The sequence below is a fragment of the Hippoglossus hippoglossus genome, chromosome 11 (assembly GCF_009819705.1).
Source record: "Hippoglossus hippoglossus isolate fHipHip1 chromosome 11, fHipHip1.pri, whole genome shotgun sequence".
Lineage (NCBI taxonomy): Eukaryota > Metazoa > Chordata > Actinopteri > Pleuronectiformes > Pleuronectidae > Hippoglossus > Hippoglossus hippoglossus.
Genome location: NC_047161.1, coordinates 35,640 through 57,500, shown reverse-complemented (window position 1 = coordinate 57,500; position 21,861 = coordinate 35,640). Strand labels below are relative to the sequence as shown.

At 44.1% G+C, this 21,861-nt stretch overlaps 1 protein-coding gene across 7 annotated transcripts in view; it reads left to right on the top strand.

Annotated features, from left to right (window-relative positions):
• The window catches only part of LOC117770786 (semaphorin-6D-like), a 34,449-nt gene extending 14,707 nt beyond the window's left edge, over positions 1-19,742 (top strand). For 2 of the 7 annotated variants that reach the window (XM_034600502.1, XM_034600503.1), the window contains exons 2-22: positions 3,110-3,230; positions 3,427-3,650; positions 6,257-6,371; positions 6,489-6,546; positions 7,663-7,719; positions 7,857-7,958; positions 9,465-9,555; positions 10,863-10,985; positions 11,075-11,163; positions 11,304-11,393; positions 11,547-11,674; positions 11,880-12,011; positions 12,136-12,291; positions 12,556-12,729; positions 12,826-12,966; positions 13,934-14,011; positions 16,723-16,781; positions 16,878-16,931; positions 17,532-17,782; positions 17,866-18,001; positions 18,298-19,742. In XM_034600502.1, coding sequence (XP_034456393.1) covers positions 3,506-3,650; positions 6,257-6,371; positions 6,489-6,546; positions 7,663-7,719; positions 7,857-7,958; positions 9,465-9,555; positions 10,863-10,985; positions 11,075-11,163; positions 11,304-11,393; positions 11,547-11,674; positions 11,880-12,011; positions 12,136-12,291; positions 12,556-12,729; positions 12,826-12,966; positions 13,934-14,011; positions 16,723-16,781; positions 16,878-16,931; positions 17,532-17,782; positions 17,866-18,001; positions 18,298-19,595 — 3,477 coding nt within the window. In that variant the 5' untranslated portion in view covers positions 3,110-3,230; positions 3,427-3,505 and the 3' untranslated portion in view covers positions 19,596-19,742. Of the gene's footprint in view, positions 1-3,109; positions 3,231-3,426; positions 3,651-6,256; positions 6,372-6,488; positions 6,547-7,662; positions 7,720-7,856; positions 7,959-9,464; positions 9,556-10,862; positions 10,986-11,074; positions 11,164-11,303; positions 11,394-11,546; positions 11,675-11,879; positions 12,012-12,135; positions 12,292-12,555; positions 12,730-12,825; positions 12,967-13,933; positions 14,012-16,722; positions 16,782-16,877; positions 16,932-17,531; positions 17,783-17,865; positions 18,007-18,297 lie in introns of all 7 variants that reach the window. The other 5 variants (XM_034600507.1, XM_034600501.1, XM_034600505.1 and 2 more) reach the window with 5 other exon arrangements.
• Positions 19,743-21,861: the final 2,119 nt, after the last annotated feature.

The window sequence follows — 21,861 nt, the reverse complement described above, 5'->3', positions numbered from 1 at the left end:
TCTCAGCCCCACCCAGCCGGTACCAGTCCAGCCTCCACCTCCACCTCCACACCGAGCGCGACACCAAGCAGACTTGCTGCTGAGCTAGCAGCTTGTTAGCTACCACAGGCTAACCACAACAAACAACACTGGAGAAACACTGCAGCGTGGAGGGATGTAGGAAGAGAATGTGTCTGTGCACATTCCTACTGAGAACGTTTCTGTTCAAGACCAGCGGTTACGCTTTATTTCTTCTGACGTGCCGTGACGCTGTGCTCAGTACGGAGTAAAGTCTACGTTACTCAGGACTGAATCTCCGTATTGAAACTCCGTACTGTGACTCGGGACGTTACTCCTACATTGGCCGACTGTCCTACTAAAACTTGAACAAACATGAGGACGGTGTAACTTTCCGTTCAGAAACATCCGGTTGTAACGACTGTGAACATGTGGCTGGTTTTCTATAGCTGTCTGAGACCGGTGATAGGCCTGGTCGCGTGTCAGTCAAAGTGCAGTCAGCCAATCAGAGGAGGGGCTCAAGAGGCAGGGCTGCAGCTCCAGAGAGGCAGGATAGAGGACATGGAAATACACACTGCAGCAGTTTGTCCACTTTAAACCACTGATACATCATCTTAGGGAACCAATACCTCACATTAATTCCCAGCAAGGTGTAAAATATGGGCCCTTTTAAAGGGAAGGATAAGGGAAGTACATCTCAATCTCTCTGTTTCCAGATGCTCCGACTCATCCTGTCACCAAAACATCAAATGCTCTCAGTCAGGTTCCTGAAAATAGGTCCATAGAGAGATGAGAAGATAAACCCCCGTCTGTAAAACCAACATAGCGACAACATGAAGTTTGAACCTGGTTTGATTCTAGAAACTGAAGATGAAACCGAATCAAACCAGGTTCAAACTTCAAACTTAAGACGGGGGTTTATCTTCTTATCTCTCCATGAAATACGATTATAAAATGTAAAGTTTATAAAATGTAAAACATACAAAGTATTTAAAATATGAAATATAAAATACAGGAAATACAGTTTTATACTCTGATCAATTTAAAGTGTAAGAGTGAGAAAAAGACAAAAGATATTTCTGAGAAAAGTGCAGTTGTCCACGTAACCCCCCCCCCCCCCCCCCCCCCCCCCCCACACACACACACACACACGCGCACACTCAGAGGATCATGTTAAACCACGACAAATGCACTTTAAATGCACACACACAATGTTTGTGTACAGACACACACTGTCTACATACAGCCAATTCTGAGACACACACACAGTGCAGGATAATCTGCTCTGTATAATCCGGTGTAATCCAGTCGTCTCTGATCTGTTTCCTCTGCCGCTCGCTGTCACGTCATGATGAACGTTATTCTTTTGTGGTGTCGCCGGGACTGATCACGACAAAATGTTCTCAGGAGTGATTGAACACTGAGTCTACACTAACCCAGCTTTAATGTCACTCTGATGTCACAGGTGTATATCTGTAAAAACAGTGAAGATGAAATAAAACAACATTTGAACGTTTGAAGTTTTTTGGGGATGTTCTTAATGTTAAGAAGAGGATGAAATTTAAGGGTAACATTGTTCCACCATAACTAATCTGACCCCGCCCCCTTAGACAACGGTAAATTGCTGCATTGTAGATCAGCTGACCTCTTTGACCCGACGCTACGGCGAGGAGAACTGACCTCGTTTACCTCAGATCCGTTCTGAGTGTTGTTTGTGTGTATTTTATTCAGCTGCGACCTCTGACCTCCAGAAACCAATTAGGTTCCTCTTGTTTGTATCATGTGACCTCTGACATCCAACATTATCAGTCGCTCATGTGATTTTATCACTGCCATTGTCATGGCAACAACACATCTGTTCACTTTGTTCGTGCAGATGTTTGACGTTATTGTAACTGTGTCAGGTGACCAAAGGTGAGGTCACAGGTGTGTCACATTCCGGCTCCGCCCACTCTCATAGGAATCAACCTTCAAAACTGACGTCGGTGACGAGCGGCAAGGAGCTCAGACGTTTGCAGAAATCTGACGTTTAATCAACATAACGGTGTGTTTCATTTGGTTGCCTGTGGGTGGCGTCACCTGTCAGTGTCATGTTGAACACACTTCTTACGCCAGAGATGAAGCAGAGCGACGACGGGAGAGAAACATAATGAAGATGAGGAGACGACAGCGGCTTCATCAGTTTAAAACTGATGCAGAAAAGTATCAGATCAATAAATCGATAAAGAAGAAGGAAACCGAGAGAATAGATGAATAAATAAAGAACAGACCAACCCTAACAAAACAACATGACGTCTGTTTTTTTTTTATGATTTTAAATAATTTGTGGATGATTTTTATTCAAGAAATGATTCATTGTAGTCTTCTGCTCAGAGACTTTTACATAAAAAAATGTTATGAAAAGTTTAGTGAAAAAATCTTTTGCAGACAAAAGAAAAGAGAGATGAGGAGGAAAGAGGAGCAGTGGAGCGTGTGTACGGTTCATTAGAATGTTAACGTGGCCGCGGACGAGTTTTCATGAACGCCTAAAAATTAGAATCGATGAAAGAAAAGAAAGAAATAATAGCGATCGTCAGTAGCTTCAGAGGAAAAGATGGGGAGGAATGAAGATGAAGAGGAGGAAGAGAAGGTTAACGAGCATGGAGCTCGTTGAATGGTCTTTTTGTTGCCATGGGGATGGGGACAGGAAGTGAAGTGTAATGTGTTAAGGCGCAAGACATGTCACTGATGATGCAGTTTTATTGATTATAGAGTTTAGAAACGTCTCCTCCTCTCATAAAAGTGTTGACTGTCATGTGTCACATTAATGCCCCATGATCCTCCACTGCTCGACCTCGTTAGAGGACGTCACATCGAATTGGATGCCGTTTGTCTTAATTGCTCCATTAACTTGTTGGGAAAGGTTAGCTAACGTCCTCAAAGAAGAACACACGATCACACTGACACAAACCCACATGCACTGACATACACACACACACACACACGTTGACACACATGCACACACTAGCACACACACCTTCTTGAAAGTGTAGTTTCCACAGACAATCAGTAGGGGGCAGCGTGATGTGTTTTCGTAGTTGGTGTTGAAACTTTATTTGTGTTTGTGTTACAGGACGTCTAAGGGGGGGCACCCCCGCCATCTTACTTCCTGTTTGAGCCTCGTGCTGCAGTGACGACTTCCTGTGATGTCACTACAGCACCTGCACATCCCCTGACTGGAGGCTTCACCTGTGGTGTGTGTGTGTGTGTGTGTGTGTGTGTGTGTGTGTGTGTGTGTGTGTGTGTGTGTGTGTGTGTGTGTGTGTGTCCTTCGTTATCAGGGTAATTTTGGTTCAATACCATCATTATGAGATTATTGCTGGTCCTCACATCTGTGTTGTCTGTCTTTGTGTTGTGTGTGTGTCATTATTAATTCTTGTCTCGTTCTGTTGTCACAGCCGACGCCCACCATGAGCTGCTGACATCATACCCCCCCACCCCCACCCTCCCCTCCTCAACCTCTGATAAAATGTCCCCATTTGATTGGTCGTCACCATGGCGACCACTGCCCCTGATGCCGCTGCTCATCCTCACTTCCTGTTTCCTGTCCGAGGCAGCTTTGTCCACGAATTTCCCCAAAGACCTGGAGCCAATTAACGTGGTCATCTCGGATCGTGAGTATTCGTCTGATTGGGCAATGAACATGAGACACCCACGCAACTCTGGCGTTTTAGGGACGATAAAACAGAGAAGTTTGTAAACGCTGATCAGTTTTAGTTTGGAAACTCCGGGGCTGCGTTTTAGACGAACAGAAACTGAGACATTTGGAAACTATGATGCTCACAGCTGCTTGCTGATTGGTTCTTTTCTGTCATGACGTAACCTTCACTGATTGGTCTCCTGTCACATGACCTCCTTCCAGAATAAAACAACCAGCATCAGCCTCAGCTCCCAGAACACAACACGGAGAAGCAAAGTGTTACGGACCCTGTTGTGGGTTAGGGATCAGCCCCCTAAGTATCAGTAAATGAAGAAGATGCAGTCTGTGGTACTGGGAGCACTTTACGGGTCAGGCTGGTTCTGTTGGGCTCCAGCAGCTGACAGAGGTTCATCCTCTGAGGAGAATCTAGATCTTTCAGAAGCTCATCAGAGGAGCTCAAAGGATCTTGTGGGTCTCTGAAGACCCTGGTCCTCCTCAGAGACTCGAACCATCCACACCAGCTCCACGGATCCTCTAAGAACATGATGTCATGGTTCAAAGGAAGGGATTGGTCAGTGGGCGGAGCTTTATACTGTTTGATCTCTTATCTCCAACCTAACCTGGAGCAGGTCAGCTGTTCATCATTAGTTACCATGGTGATTTACCACGAAAACAAGTGAACGAGCTTCGTAGAGCTGAAAACTCTTAAACCGGAAGTTAACCTGACCACAAATCCTGCTTCTTAGTTCAGGGCCCAGATATTATTCAAACTGGTTACACCAACACGTGCACACTTGTGCATGTGAGTGGTCACGTGATGTGTTTTCAGGCGTGTTAGTGTGGATGATTATTTAAACTGATACAGATCCTAGTCATATACACTACCGTTCAATAGTTTGGGGTCACTTAGAAATTTCCTTATTTTTCAAAGAAAAGCACTGTTTTTTTCAATGAAGATAACATTAAATTAATCAGAAATACACTCTATACATTGTTAATGTGGTAAATGACTATTCTAGGTGGAAACGTCTGGTTTTTAATGAAATATCTACATAGGTGTATCGAGGCCCATTTCCAGCAACTATCACTCCAGTGGTCTAATGGTACATTGTGTTTGCTCATCGCCTTAGAAGACTAATGGATGATTAGAAAACCCTTGAAAACCCTTGAGCAATTATGTTAGCACAGCTGAAAACTGTTTTGCTGGTGAGAGAAGCTATAGAACTGGCCTTCCTTTGAGCTAGTTGAGTATCTGGAGCATCACATGTGTGGGTTCGATTATACTCTCAAAATGGCCAGAAGAAGAGAACTTTCATGTGAAACTCGCCGGTCTATTCTTGTTCTTAGAAATGAAGGCTATTCCATGCGAGAAATTGCGAAGAAACTGAAAATGTCCTACAACGGTGTGTACTACTCCCTTCAGAGAACAGCACAAACGGGCTCTAACCAGAGTAGAAAGAGAAGTGGGAGGCCCCGGTGCACAACTCAGCAAGAAGACAAGTATATTAGAGTCTCTAGTTTGAGAAATAGACGCCTCACAGGTCCTCAACTGGCAGCTTCTTTAAATGGTACCCGCAAAACGCCAGTGTCAACGTCTACAGTGAAGAGGCGACTCCGGGATGCTGGCCTTCTAGGCAGAGTGGCAAAGAAAAAGCCATATCTGAGACTGGCCAATAAAAAGAAAAGATTGATATGGGCAAAAGAACACAGACATTGGACAGAGGAAGATTGGAAAACAGTGTTATGGACAGACGAATCAAAGTTTGAGGTGTTTGGATCACACAGAAGAACATTTGTGAGACGCAGAACAGGTGAGAAGATGCTGGAAGAGTGCCTGACGCCATCTGTCAAGCATGGTGGAGGTCATGTAATGGTCTGGGGCTGCTTTGGTGCTGGTAAAGTGGGAGATTTGTACAAGGTAAAAGGGATTTTAAATAAGGAAGGCTATCACTCCATTTTGCAACGCCATGCCATCCCCTGTGGACAGTGCTTGATTGGAGCCAGTTCCCTCCTACAACAGGACAATGACCCAAAGCACACCTCCACATTATGCAAGAACTCTTTAGGGAAGAAGCAGGCAGCTGGTCTGCTGTCTGTAATGGAGTGGCCAGCGCAGCCACCAGATCTCAACCCCATTGAGCTGTTGTGGGAGCAGCTTGACCGTATGGTACCAGGAAGTGCCCATCAAGCCAATCCCACTTGTGGGAGGGGCTTCAGGAAGCGTGGGGGGAAATTTCTACAGATTACCTCAACACATTAACAGCCAGAATGCCAAAGGTCTGCAATGCTGGAACTGCTGCAAATGGAGCATTCTTTGACGAAAGCAAAGTTTGAAGAACAAAATTAATATTTCAAATAAAAATCATTATTTCTAACCTTGTCAATGTCTTGACTTTATTTTCTATTCATTTTGCAACTCATTTGATAAATAAAAGTGTGAGTTTTCATGGAAAACACGAAATTGTCTGGGTGACCCCAAACTTTTGAACGGTATCCTCAGCTGTCTCATCAGATCATGTTGGAAATTCATCGTTAGTAATATTCCATGTGGTCTCTGATTGATTGATTGTGTCTCTGCAGAGTCGTATCATTATCCAAGTTTTCAGGGTTTACTTCGGGACAACGAGACACTGCGTCTGGGCCTCGACTTTCAGAGGATGTTACGCCTCAACCACATGTTGTACATCGCTGCCAGGTCAACACACACACACACACACACACACACACACACACACACACACACACACACACACACACACACACACACACACTTCTGAACATGGAGCACTGATATGTTCTTTAATATCCTCAGGGATCACGTGTTTGCGGTGAATCTGACGATGGCAGCGGACCAGTTGATTCCTCAGCTGGTGAGTGACGTCATAGATGAGAAACATTTGTTGTTTTTTCATAAAAATATTTCTATCACATAAATTAAAGAAGCACACATCAAAAATCGTATCATTATTACTATTATTAACCCCCTGACCTCTGACCTCTCAGTCTCCATGAGCCGTCCTGGTTAAATAACGTTTCATTAACCAGTTTAATGCTGGAAGAGTCGAGTTAGTCACAGGAAGTTGGGACAGAATTAATCTAAATCAGAAGAAAGATGGACTGAACATGTTTTGTTTTTTTAAATCTAACTTTATTTATAACACGAGCCAAACCTCTGACCTGCTGCTGACAGGAAAAACTAAATTAAAGTTGAAATCATATAACTATAAACTTATGTATTGGCAGATTTTGCATTTGTGTAATGTTTAATAGAAGAACAGATATGTATTTAGAAGAAGTAGATAGCAAATGTGTTTCTGTGACTTACAAGAGTTGCAGAGGGGACTATAAGTGTTTATGGCCCTCACATGTGTGTCTTAGCAAATGCTTCACTGCAGGGGTTACTTAGTGTGTCTGATAGAGATGGGTGAGGGGAGCTCTGCATTGTATACAGGACTGGGGTCTTTTGATGTTGTAAATGAAGATAGGGGATGTCGGAGACAGATTGTCTCACACCAGAAGTCACACCAGGGTCGGAATCTGGGACGGAGATCTGAGACAGGAACTCTGCCCAACCTGGTCAGAGATCAAGAGGCTGAAGAATACCTTTTGCTCCTCGCAGGGAGGAGCTTCTGATTGTATAAGAATCTAAGGAACCTGCTGCTCTGTGCTCATTCTATACACGTCACACTAGCTGGCTGTGTGGGGTGAGCCCACCTGCAGGTGGTAGAATTGAACTTTCCGAGAGACAATGTTATGTGTGTATTATTATACAATAGAAGTTGCCACCACACTTACAGATTAAAATAATTAAGAAATAAAAGTAATGATGTGACTAAATTATGTTCTGACATAGGTCTACAGACCTTTGTGTACATATGTTTGTTTGTTTATTCAAATCTAATTTATAATTATAGTTGTGACGATGAAGATGATAATGATGATGATGATGGCATCTGGTCGTATTCAGTTCTTCCTCTATGTTTCAGAAGCTGACGTGGAAATCTAAAGACGTGAGCAAGTGTACGGTGCGAGGGAAGAACAGCGTGAGTTTACAATGTTTGTTTTTCTGATGTTAACGTTTGTGTCATGAATCTGCATCTGAAAGAAACTCAATAAATATCAGGTCTGTTCGTCAACTGATTATAAACTGATCACTTCTGCTCTTGTGTGTTTGTTTCAGGACGAATGTTACAACTACGTTAAAGTTCTGGTGCCAAGAAACGACGAAACACTTTTCACCTGCGGTACCAACGCTTTCCACCCCACCTGTCGAAATTACAAGGTACAACACACAGACAGACACACTCACACACACTCAGTCACACACAGACACACACACATTCATAGACACACACATACACACACACACTCAGTCACACACACACACACACAGACATTCATAGACACACACACATACACACACACACACACACACACACACACATTCATAGACACACACACACACACACACACACAGATACACACACTCACACACAGATACACACACACACACACAAACACACAGACAGACACACTCACACACACTCAATCACACACAGACACACACACACACGCAAACACACAGACATAGACACACGCACACACACTCAGTCACACACACACACACACACACACACACACACACACACACACACACACACACACACACACACACACACACACACACAGACATATAGACACACGGGCACACATCCTGACTGGTCGGGATGAAAACAGACTCTGAGAGTTGGACACTTTTATTTTGACAGGACTGAAACTTTATTGTGACTTGCTGCCGGCTGGTTTGATTGACAGCCTCTGACCCTGTTAGGCTGAAGCTTCGTGCTCTTAGAAATCTGCGGCGATGGAAAAACAAGACGAGGAGTGTTCAGCTTCAGTTTTGGATCAGAGAGGAGAAGAAGCTTTGTTTTACTGTTGAAATCTGAACAGGAGGTTAAATTAAAAGTGACTTTATAAATCATTTCAATCTGTTTGATCCTAAACTTCACTTTAATGTTTAAAACGTTTCTACTCTGAGGTCACACGGCTGACCTTTGACCTTATCAATTCTGTGAAATGATCTGACTGTTAGCATCACATCAGCTCAGGTCCCTGGGTTTCCTGTGTCATTATTATTATAAACTAACTATAACAGAAAATAAATCATTGTAGTTGATCATATCTGCCGTGAAGGAGTAAAAGACATTAAAACCACATCCAGTTATCACGTCTGTTTCTCCTGACCAAGATCCTTCATCCTGTTTATTTGTTGTTGTGTTTTTGTAAAGAAATCTCTGGATTTACCACAGTTCCACCTGAAGTCTCATATCTTAACCAGTCAGGGTCGACCAATCACATTAAAAAAATGTAATCTAAATGGGAGTGTCCGGTGCGCAGAGAGCTGCTTCCTGTGGAAAATCTGCAACAACCAATTAAAGAGCAGCCTCAGGTCATGTACCTGAACCAGGAAGTTAATGTATTTAGGCCAAAATGAACCAAATACAGTTTGAAAACAACTTATATTGAATGTTCACAGGTGCTGACAGTCGACCAGGAGCATTGTACCAGTTAAATATTATTATATATTTATGTTTAACATTTTATACAGACTTCTGTCTTGTATTTACCAGCCGCCACTGATTGATTGATAATATCTGATAAGGATTGGTGTTGCGACGGTGAATAATAATCAGCTGATGTTATGAAGAAGTTTTATGATTCACTGATTTTAACGCAGTTGTTGAGAAACAGGAAGTTGTTCATTCTGCTTCCCCGTCATCTCTGTCAGATGACGTCGTTGGACCAGGTGGGGGAGGATGTGGTGGGACAGGCCCGCTGTCCCTTCGAGTCTCATCAGTCCAACGTGGGACTGTTCGCAGGTGAGTCCATGTGTTGACGTATTAACATGTTATCGTGTTTAAGCTGTTTGTACTGATGTGGTTTTCTGTATCGACGTGTTGATGGTTAATCATGTGAAGATGAAAACAATAAGCTGAACTATGAGTCCAGATTAGAAGTGGATCTGATCATTTCGCTAATTCAGAATAAACAAAACTTTTCACTTCCTTTTTCAACTTTTCACTTCCTGTGTTAAACTTGTGACTTCCTGTGTTGAACTTGTCACTTCCTGTGTTGAACTTGTCAATTTCTGTGTTGAACATGTCACTATAGGTGTGTTCGACTTAATGCAGCGCTGAGTTAACACAATGCATGCTGGGTAGAATTTTTGTCCGACTTCATCCATCGCTGCAAAACATCAATAGGTCACGTGTCCTTAACAGATGAAGGAGAGCGAGCCGGCGGTAGTCAGACCGTTCAGTTTCTCTCCTCCAGTACGTCATAGCTCTGCTCTGATTGGCTGAAGGCTCACAGGCATGACTTGTCTTGTGTTTTTATGCTAATAATTCAGATTTGTTTTCTGCTCCGTATATCAGCACATTTAAGGTGTAAAAAGAGAAACCCTCCTTTTTGTACACAAAAAAATAAAAAGATTATATACAGGGACATTATCTACCTCTTACCCTTGTAATAAATATAAATATATATATATTTTTGTGAAGCTATATAAGCACTGGCAGTGTGTATCTGTTCTGTTATTTCATGTGTATTATTTAATGTTTCTAATGTGCTGATTAATGAAGAAGAAAAAACTTTCTCTTTGTTTATTTCTCTCCAGAGTCGATGTGATGAATTTCATCTCCTGACTTAGTCTTTGTATTTACTCACTGTAGTGAAATTTCACATTTTCAGCTGAAACAAAGTTCTCAGTCAACTTTGTTGTTCTTTGTTCAAAAACATGAGGATTTAAAAAAAACGTCTGCATGGCCGTTGGAGGATGCAGCCGACATCGGCACAGAGGCGGCTCTGCAGGAGAACATCTGTCTTACTTCGGCCGGCTCACTCCAGCCATGTTTTAAGGTCACGTGACTGGGTGACGTTTTGCAGCGCTGAATGAAGTCGGACAAGAATTCTAACCAGCATGCATTCTGTTAGGACCATCATGCATTGTGTTAAATCAGCGATGCATCAAGTCGAACGCACCTACAACTACTGTCAAAGACGGAGTCATCATGTCACTTCCTGTGTTTTATGTTTAACCTGAGTTCAGTTTAATCTCACTAAGTAAACAGACGAACCTGAAATTCAGTGTTTCAGCGTGAAGTTGATCATGTGACTGTTTCCTCAGGGGGCGACTTCTACTCGGCCACCATGACGGACTTCCTGGCGAGCGATGCCGTCATCTACAGGAGCCTGGGAGACGACCGACCCGTCCTCAGGACCGTCAAGTACGACTCCAAGTGGCTCCGAGGTGTTTTATTATTATTATTACTAAGCCATGACACATGAGGTTACATGATCAGAATAAACTAAAAGAACGACCCCCCCCCCCACACACAGAGCCTCACTTCCTGCACGCCATTGACTACGGAAACTATGTCTACTTCTTCCTGAGTGAGATGGCGGTGGAGTACACAGCTCTGGGAAAGGTGTGATCATAATAACTCTTGAGTGTAAATGAAACAAACATGATGACGTTCAGTCGTTACGTCAGTATGTTGTTGTCTCCATGACAACACCTGTTGATACCCGAACTCTGTATGATTAAACTCCTCCTCTTGTTGGTCAGGTGGTGTTTTCTCGCGTTGCTCGTGTTTGTAAGAATGATAATGGAGGATCTCCCCGAGTTCTGGAGAGATACTGGACGTCTTTCCTCAAGGTGACAATCAAACTCTGGTTTCCACGGCAACAGGAACTGAATGACTCTCAGCTACACTGATCTCTCTCTCTCTCTCTCTCTCTCTCTCTCTGTGTGTGTGTGTGTGTGTGTGTGTGTGTGTGTGTGTGTGTGTGTGTGTGTGTGTTTTCTCAGGCTCGTCTGAACTGTTCGGTTCCTGGAGATTCGTTCTTCTACTTCGACGTTCTTCAGTCACTCACCAACGTTCTGCAGATCAACCAGAGACCTGCTGTGGTTGGAGTCTTCACCACTCAGGCCAACAGGTGTGTGTGTGTGTGTGTGTGCGCGCGAGAGAGAATCTGCTCCTGGCTGTTATGTCTCTGTGCTGGTGACACCTAGTGGCCAAAGGCATGATGTTTTTTATGTCATAGTTTGACATCATGTATCAGTTGATGTTTCTCGTCATACTGACGTTATTTAACATCTTCACTCAGCTCAGAAAGATGAACGATGATTTTCTCTTGTCAGTATCCCTGGATCTGCAGTTTGTGCGTTTTACATGGACGACATCGAGAAAGTCTTCAATGGAAAATTCAAGGAGCAGAGGACCAGCGACTCATCCTGGACACCGATTCCTGATGAGCAGGTTCCCAGACCGAGGTGAGAGCATTGCGTCATCAGCATAAAACAAATCATCAAATCACAGACTTAAGATCGCTGACGAACACAAAGATGTTTAAAAAGAAGAAGAGCACATATGACGTGACATGTTTTTGTTTTTCAGACCTGGTGTGTGTGCAGGCGACGGTTCGGCTGCAGAATACAAGTCGTCTGTTCAGTTTCCAGATGAGACACTAACTTTCATCAAGTCGTATCCTCTGATGGACGAAGCTGTTCCCTCCCTCAACGACCGGCCTTGCTTCACCCGCACGTCCAGCAGGTAACACGCAGGAAAACAGACCGGCCTCAAACCCGACTCGAATTGTGACGAAACACATCAACCAGCAAAACGTTGATTTGTCAATCACATGACGTAAGATGAAACAGTTTGCTGTTTTTGATCATCAGAAGTGTTGTAAAGTCTTTTCAGGTCTGTTAAATCGTTAAATTAATCATTAAGTCGTTTAACATTTGAACTAATATTTATGTTTGTAACAAAGTTTGAAATGTTTCAAACTATTTGTCTTTTTTTTCTCTGTCTCAGGTCCAAGTTGACTCAGATCGTTGTGGATGTTTTGGCCGGTCCCTTTAAAGACCGCATTGTCATGTTCCTCGGCTCAGACGACGGACGAGTCCTAAAGGTTTTGGCGAGCATGCATCCCAACGACAGCTTCGGCTCCAAGCTGCTGGAAGACATCGACGTTTACAACCCGTCCAAGTGAGACTTGTATCCTCTCGTACTGACGTCTACGTGAGCTGCAGAATTATCCGTTTTTAGACAAAAGTATTCTCCTTCCTTCCTGTGGTTATCCAGGTGTAACGTTCAGGATCAGGAGGACAGGAGGGTTCTGGGACTGGAGCTGGATAAAGACCATCATGCTTTGTTCGTCGCCTTCAGCAGCTGTGTGATCAGAACACCGCTAAGTCGCTGTCCTCAACACGGGCCGTGTAAAAAGTGAGGAAACGTTTTCAGGTCCAGTAAAACCACATCTGGATCGAACCCTAACACTCTGCACCTGCCTCTGAAATACCGATGTTCAGACAAGCTCACTGATTTTGTTTGTTCTGTAAATAAAACTCCATAAATTTTAACTAAACTTAAAAATGTGACACTTGATTTGGAAACATAATCAATAGGGTGTGTCTGAAAAGTTAAATATGATAACAAAAGAGTTTTATTTATAGACGTCATTAGACTGAACAGAGCTGAGCTTGCCGCCCAAATTAGAGGTCGTTCATCACTCACTCACACACACACACACACACACACACACACACACACACACACACACACACACACTGATCAGACTGGTGTTAATGAGGTTGCAACAGCTGTGACTCCACAACAGACAAAGTTTCTCAAAGATGCTCTTGAGTGGTGATGTGTCACTCTGTTTTTTTTCCCTGGATTGTTGTCGAGCAGCAGAGCGTCTGTCTTTTTTTGTTCAATACCATCATTGTGATGACATTTTGTTTGGTCCTCACAAATTCAAGGTATAAGTGTTGTTAGGGTTAGAATCAGGTTTAGGTTGTGCACACAGTCGACCAAAACGTGTGTGTGTGTGTGTGTGTGTGTGTGTGTGTGTGTGTGTGTGTGTGTGTGTGTGTGTGTGTGTGTGTGTGTGTGTGTGTGTGTGTGTGTGTGTGTGTGTGTGTGTGTGTGTGTGAGATAAGAATTGTTTTCATGTTAGATACAAATGATAATATGATAAAACTGTCCTCAAGGTGGCACTGCAGATCATGTGTTATAAATATCAACATGTACGTGATGACGATGTCTTTTATGATTATTATATTAATGGTTCAGTCCGTGGGATTTAGTGACACCTAATGGTAAAGGTAAACATTGCAGCTAACTGAAATATATAAACACAACAGATGTTTTTAAATGAAAAAGAAATGTGAAACGTTTGTGTCTGCAGAGCCTGTCTGGCCTCTCGTGACCCATACTGCATCTGGCTGCGGACCGGGAGTTGTGCCAACATGGCGCCGGGTTTCAAGTACGTATCACCTCCCCTCTCTCTCTCTCTTTCTTCCTGTCACTTCCTCATCCATCTGACAGGTAATAAAGCTCTGACAACTCTGATCATAAATCTGCTGCGGTGAGCGAAATGTCGTATATGTTGAAGATGTAAATCCACGATGCCTTTCACGCTGGCTGCCAAAGTAAAAAGATGGATGTGAAGACATAAAGTCAACTCATGTTAAAATGCAGGAGTGGAGTGTATGTGCACGTGCACACTGTGGTATAAATAGTTTGAGATCATTCAGGAGTTTGTCTCAGTGAATCATAGAAACACAGGAGGAGAAATAATAATCTATAATCAATAATGACCTGATTTTCTGAATGAATCTGAGAAGTGAAGGAGAGGACGATGCTGATGATGGAGGGATGAAACGGAGGAAAGTGGAGTTTAGATAAAGATTTTACTCTCAAACATCATGAAACTGTTGCAGCTGAAGAAATAAAATTCTCAGTTTGACGAGTTAAATAATCCACAGTCCTGTTTATCTGAAGATATCTTAATTCTATTAAATTTCAATTGTATAGCGCCAAATTACAGCAAACGTTTTACAGCAAACTAATAAAGCAAGGTACTTACTAGTTTGGTCGAGACCTTAAGACCATTCTTTAAACATTTCCCAACAGTTTAAAGAATTAAAATGTTGATCTGAGGCTTCAGCTGTGAAAAGTTTGTGTTTTACAGAAACAATCCAACACATGCACAATTAAATGAGATGTTCCAGTTTCTCCGTTTGTAAAGTCCTGCTGTAGAGAAGAAATCCTGATTTCAGTCATCGCTCTTTTCCTCGTCCTCGCTGTCAACGGATCTGATGATCACTTTGTTTCCCTTTGAACGTCTCACTTCAGCTGGTAAACTCACAGGAAACTATAGAAAACTAGAGCTGACATTTTAAACAAGAGATGTAGATTAAACCGGACAGGACGAGTGCGTGTAGATAAAAAACGAGACGAGAAATTAAACAAAGATATGATGCAAGAGGTGAAAAGGAAGAAGCCGAGCGAAGACGAGTGATGAAGAGGAGAGAGGAAGTGGGATCTGCGATGAGAGCTGCTCTGTTAAGAACCTTCGACCAGAGAGAAGAAAATCAACCTAAAGAAATGAAGCTGAGAAAACGTCTTAAAGATCTAAAGTGTCAGAGTTGAAGTGAAGAAGTTTCCTTGGACAGATTGATGATTCACATCTGTCTCGTTTCTTTATAACTGAAGTGACGACAGCACATTAAAACAAACTGTTAAATCTTCATCGTGTTCTGTGTTAAACTGAAACCTCCTGTTTGCACGCTGTCGTCTCCTGCCTCCTTGTGCAGCTTCAGAACATGAATATAAGTTGTATTTTATAACCTCCGGAGTCTATGTCTGTCTCCTCGCCCGAGTTGCTCCCGCCACATGAACAAGGCGTTCAGGTGCAGGATCTACAGCCGCTTGCTGTCGCTGCGGCCTCATCCTGTTCGTCTCAGTTTGTCCTGACTCACAGCTCATCCCACGCTGCCAATGGAGAGAGAATGAGTGGTGAGGGAGATAAATATTGAGCGAGTGAGTGAGTGGGCGGAGGATGTAACAGATGAGGAGGGTTTACTGACGAGAGGAAATCATCTCATTATATAAGACAAATTGTGATTTGTCAATATGGGCTATATGAATAAAATTTGATTGATAAAAAACATGTTCAAATGTAGAAAATAATTAAAGTCAGAGTTGAAATAAAAAACAGATGTTATCACGTCTGTCGACTGTGAACGTGTTTACTGATGGACCACAGATTAAATCCACCACACGAGTCGCAGCTAAATAACTTAGCATAGTTTCTGCCTCGCCTCAAGGCACCGCTGGTTCCTTCCACGCACTCGCCATGACATCACCACAGTCCAAGTCAGTCTCATTTAAAAGTCCACAAAGTCTGGTGCTTACCGAGAAGTAGAATGTTCCTTTTCTCAGTGATCCACTCGCTGTATTCCACTGACGCTGGTCGATCACCTGCCTTATACCCACCATGGTCTCTGCTCCCCCACCTGAGGATAGCAAGCTGGAGGGAGAAGCGCCGTGCTCCCCCAGCCACGGATGTCCACCCCAACGCCACCAGATGATCCAGGGGTTTGAATCAGGCCCAAGACTCTGTATGTTTTTAAGACATGTTGATGTATGTTGACGAGAAGTCAAATTACCTTCAAAGGGTTTTTAAAAACATGAATCTATAAAAACTTTAAATGAAGTCTCTTGATTCATCTAGGACTTGTTTCTGACTCGTCTCTGAATTGTCTGAAGGTTGGAGGGAAACGTCAGTGGACACGTTAAACAAACTCTTAGGCGGAGACGCCACGAGAAATTAAATGGCTTCATTTACTGGAGACGCACTGGCCTGAACGCCACTTCACTTTTCCTGCTGCGGAGACGCAGTGGATGAGAATTCGTGCATAATGGCCGCCGTTTGTCACTATGTGTCTCCTGATTGGTCGGGTTTCAACCTCCTCTAATTAGTCGTCTGTCTCCTCGGTCGACCTCTGAGTGTCTGCACACTGAACAATGAGCTGGAGATGACGGATGTGACATAATGTAATTAGCATTGTCTTGACTCTGGTCACCGTGGATACATATCAATTAAATCCCAAACAGCGGTAACCCCTGGCAACCGGACTGAGAGTCTGTGTCTGGTTCTTCGCTCCATGTTCTATTCCCGTGTTTCCTCAGGTCGGGGTTTGAGCAGGATATCGAGGGCGACCACTCGCTCCTCGATGACGGCTGCCAGGGTGAGAGAACTACACGTCTGATACAGACATTTAACTACACAATAAGATCAATGACATATTTTCTGGCAGTTTTTTTATTTATTTAATTTTTTGCAGGTGACGTTTTCGTTATGACACGAAACCAAGAGTCCGGAGTTGACTCCGCCTTCGGTAAGAAGCTCCTTTGGTTTTTGTTTGATTTCAGCTGCAGAGAATCATGGGAGAGGGAGTTCTGTGTACAAAACTAACCCACGGAGTGCGCCCCTTCATGTTTTCAACATAGTGTCATGACATAAACCCGTCGTCATGCTGCAGCGTGGGGGCTACGTTTCATGCAACAATTTCTGTTCATGTAAATGATGGTGATTCTTCTGTGAGCTCTACGTTACAAATTGTTACAGGAAGTAGAGTCTATTCTGCTGCTGAGTAACGACCTCGATAGCGTCCAATTATAAGTGGTTTTATTGCTGATGGAGAAGAAGATGATCATGATGAGACGAGAGGGTTCTATTATAATATTATATAATTTTTGGACAACTCCCAAATAAATAAATGAAGATAATGGATCTACTATATCTTGTTAGGGTCACACACACAAACACACACACACACACAGAGACATACACACACATTCCTTAGGTGAAGAGTTGAAATCAAGAGACATATTTTATGTTTAATATTGTTCACAGTTTGATTCTAAAATATAAATTTGTCTTTGACTAAATTAGAAACAGATTTATTTGATTGATTTTACTCATCCTGTGTCTCCAGGTGTTCATCGTCTTCCAGATATGGACCAACGCGCCGCAGCTAACGTCCACTATACACTCCTGATTGCTTGCGTGTTGGTGGCTTTCTTCTTGGGCGCCATCTTGTCAGGCTTTATGATGTCATGCTACTGCGGACGCAGTGCCGCTCACCGGGCACGGCGGCTAGGAAAAGACCCTGAGATGTCACTGCCTCACGCTCTGTCGCTACGATCTCTCGCCAAGCTCAACGGTCTGCTGGAGGGAGCGCCGAAGGTGAGTGAGTGGACAAGGGCAAGATGAACGAAACCTGGTTTCGCCTGCTCTCATTCTTCTTCTTTTTTTCCATTGTCCCACAGGAAGACAAACTGGACGTGTCAACTCCAAAGATGTACAGCTCCTTTATCCCGAACGGACGCTCCGAACCTCATTTGCACAGCCCCGGACACCAGGGCCTGTCGCTGGGAGACCCTGAGCTCAACGTGTCGCAGGTGAGACAGGTGACGACAGAGCGTTAAAATAAAATCTTCATCAATCTGTTGAAACAACATATCAGAGAAACTGAATCATCTTCAACATCAAGAGCAAGAAGATAAATATCAGTCCCATGTCTGTGTTCAATACAGATGTGATAAGCTTAGCTTAGCATAAAGCAAAGGGTAAACTGCTACAGGAGTCTTCAGTCATGTGACCAGGCTTTAAAATGCTAACATGTTGATGTTCAACAGGTAACATTTTCATGTTTCCTCATGATGTCACGACGTCTTTAATTTGATTTGTAACCTCTGGGCTAACTTCTCTTCAGTCTTTGTCGCAGACGGATGGTGAGCTGTCCGGTCTGCCCACGCCAGACTCCACCCCCCAGCTGCCCATCAAGAACATGAAGGCGCTGCAGCAGCATCAGTACGAGAAGAACCAATACTTCAACAACACAATGGCCAAAAACCCCAAGTCTGGATCCAGTCTGGGTTTTATGGCCGTCGTCGGAAACTCTTTCACACCGCAGGTGTTTCCCTACTCACATCACCATGGCAACAGTCTGAGCAATGGAGCAGCCCACGGAACCGGCACTTCTTCAACATCGCTGCACCTCCCTGAGGAGAGAGACACCTTGAATGAGGAGCGAGCAGTGACAGCAAGAGGAGGAGGAGGAGGTGGGGGAGGAGAGGGAGGATCAGAAGGCAGAGTCTACCATCATCACCATTCGCAGCTGTCTCTTGCACAGACGGTGGTGGACGTGTCGGCGCTTGACGAGCTGCTCAAACACATCCACGAGGTCAGTGCGTCAGGCACCGGTGGCATCAAGGTCCTCACCTCCATCTCCTCGTCCTCGCTGTTTCCTGGGCCGTCGTCCTCTGGGGGGCAACATCATCCCCTTGATCAGGGTCACCAGACGCACACCCACCACTACAACCACAGCCATCACCATAGCAACCACCACTGCATCAACAGCAACTGTGGAGGTTGTCGTCACCACCAGCAGAAGATCCCAGAGACTGAATGTGCGTTGTACAACAGCACCGCCGCGCTGCCGAGGGACGCCCTTCCCAAACGTTTGGACGCACCCTCCCAAAATTCTGCCTCCTCCTTCGCCACCTCCTCTTCTTCCTCCTCTTCATCCTCTAACAATCCTACTTCCTCCACATCCATTCCTTCTGCCTCCTCTTCCTCCTCCTCCACACCGCTCCAGCCAAAGGGGATCCCAGAGAGATTTGGAGGAAGCAGTGTCTCTGTGGCACGCCACCACTCCCAACGCCACTCGCTAATCAAAATGGGCAGTGGGGGAGTTGCTGTTCCCCGTCACCACAGCTTCAACCAGCGGGGGGCACAGCATGCTAACTTTCTAGCCAGGATGAACACCAACAGCAGCAGCAATGGCCCCCCGGCCAGAAACCACTGTGAGAGCCAGCGGCCGTCGGTCGCCAGCACCTGCCTGACGCGGCAGCACAGTTACACCGAGGGGCCACACGTGCAGCGGGCAGCGATCGTCCGGAGAACGGCTTCGCTCAAACCTCAAGTCCCGCCTAAACCCTTGTTCCTGCCAAACACAGCGGCATCAGCAACAGAGGTGGGAAAATACAACTACTGAAACTGTGAGAGGAGGTGGTGCCATGATGGTTGCTGCCATCCTCTCTGAGTGAAACACCCGACACGCTGCTGCCACATGACAAAACAAGAGCGTTGATGGGACGAAAGCCACAGAGGACTCATCAGAGCTTCCTGTGGCCCCTTATTGTGACTCTTTAGTTGTGGTGATTTTCCTGCCGCTGAGACAAGGGCCAGCGCCGCCACCGCCTCAGTGCTTCATAACCACTGGATCGAGTCATGAACAGAACGGCACTGAGCATCGATAAACATCGACAGGAAACATTCCAGCAGTGAAGGACATTGATGATTCAGCCCTGACGTGACGAGAGAGCCGATCTACCGTCTCCGCTCGCCGCAGTCAGACAAGAGTCACCAAGAGTCAGACTGCGGCGGCCGGACGTGACCTGAATCCACGACCGCAAGAACGTTTCTCCAGGACATCAATCAAACAATTTGTGTTCAAACAGAGAAAAATACTCTCAAATAAAGTTGTTTGTTTCTGAAAACGTGAAAATGAAAGAAAAACTGGAAAAAAATGAGCGACATCATCGTTTCTGAAGTTTGAAAGAGTTTAATGAATCAACATGTCAACGAGAGAAAGAGAAGTGAGATCAAACGTGCTTCATTCAATTCATTTTTGTTAAATTAGTTTAATTGATCCTTGTTAATTACTAATTTACCTCAAACGATTTAAGTTGTCTCTTTAACCTCAGAGCAGATTTTTTCATAAATCAGCTTCGACAAAATTAGTTGAGAAAAGAAACTTTTGTAAAGTTTGATCTTTTCTTCGAAGCATTTTCTCTCTCCTGGTTTCTAAAGTGACGTCCCGTTGTCAAGACAACCTGACGTTCTGAAGTCCAGAGACAAATGACCGAGGTTTGTTCGTTTTCACGAAATGAAGTTGAGTCAGTTAATAAAGTTTTACTGAATGTTTTTTGTCATGTTTAAAATAAGAAAATAAGCAATAAACATCATTTTGGGCAGTCAACACAACCGTAGTTTAACGTGTTTAATCTGAAATCAGTGATGACAGTATTAATTATCGACTGTTCACATGAGAAGAGAAAATCCTATTTGACTCCATCGGGTTTTAGTTCAGTGAACAGGATTTTAAAACTTAAACTTTTCATCTGAGCGGCTTTAAAAACCAAAACAAAGATTTGATCACATTATTAATCTCTGGATCTTCGAGTTTCACTAAGATAAGAACATATGAAATGAATCATGAATTCTCTGATAATTTAGATAAAACTGACGTTTGTGTTTGTGGTCATTCCAACGTCTGAATTCAAACATCCATGATAAACATGGAGTAGAATTAAATCTGCTGGTCGATGGCGTGACAACTCGTCGCTTGTTATTCAGGAGACATTTCTCTCCGGGTGCTGTGGAAAAAAAACACTTTGTATTATAAAAGGTTTTTCTGACGACCAGAATGACAATGTAATAATTTCACTTTACTGCTGTTAATAATCAATGTGTATAAAGGCCACAGTGGAACAATACTTATATCTGAGGCTCTTATTCTGAAGTGACAAACAGGAAACAGCTGACGTTCTCATTCATATCCAGAAGATGCTGAGGGTCTCAGGGGTCCTGGTCCTTAGCTCCAGGAGATGTTGGGACCTCTGGGGGCCCAGGGGCTGTGAGGGAGAGTCCTGGATTCTCTGATAAAGTCTGTTTTACATTACATATCCTTTTTATCCAGCTGATTGGCCGATGCGGAGTGGACGGGCTGGGGTGTAAGGTTTGACCATGTCCTGGATGTGGGCAGCTACTGGTAACCAGTGAAGGGAGCGTGTTTACACACATGAACTCTGCAAAATATCATCCTGACATGTTGTGTAGTCAGTGTTTGTGAAGCAGCAGGTTGTTGGGTCCGACTCGTTCACACAGGAACATCTGGGGAACATCCAGGCGAGGGGCGGAGCCTGTAGAGCAGCAGGAGGCCGGACATGACGTATAAACTCTGCTGTGGAAAGATCAGTGTTGTTGTTTACAGCTCATCCACACCGGCGTCGGCCCTCATCACCAAAAGATCTGGAACCTCCTCGTGTTTCCAAGTTGACGTCTTCGTCTTCTACGTGTACGGCTCCTCTTCTTCATCCTGAGATGTTTGTGTTCTTCCAGTTTCACGTCCGTCACGTGTTAGAAACCTCATCAACACGTCCACTCGCTCTCTGGGAAGCTTCCACACATTGTCCTGCTGTTTCCTCACATGGACTCACTCTGACATGTTACACACATGTTACTAGGAGGCTGCAGGA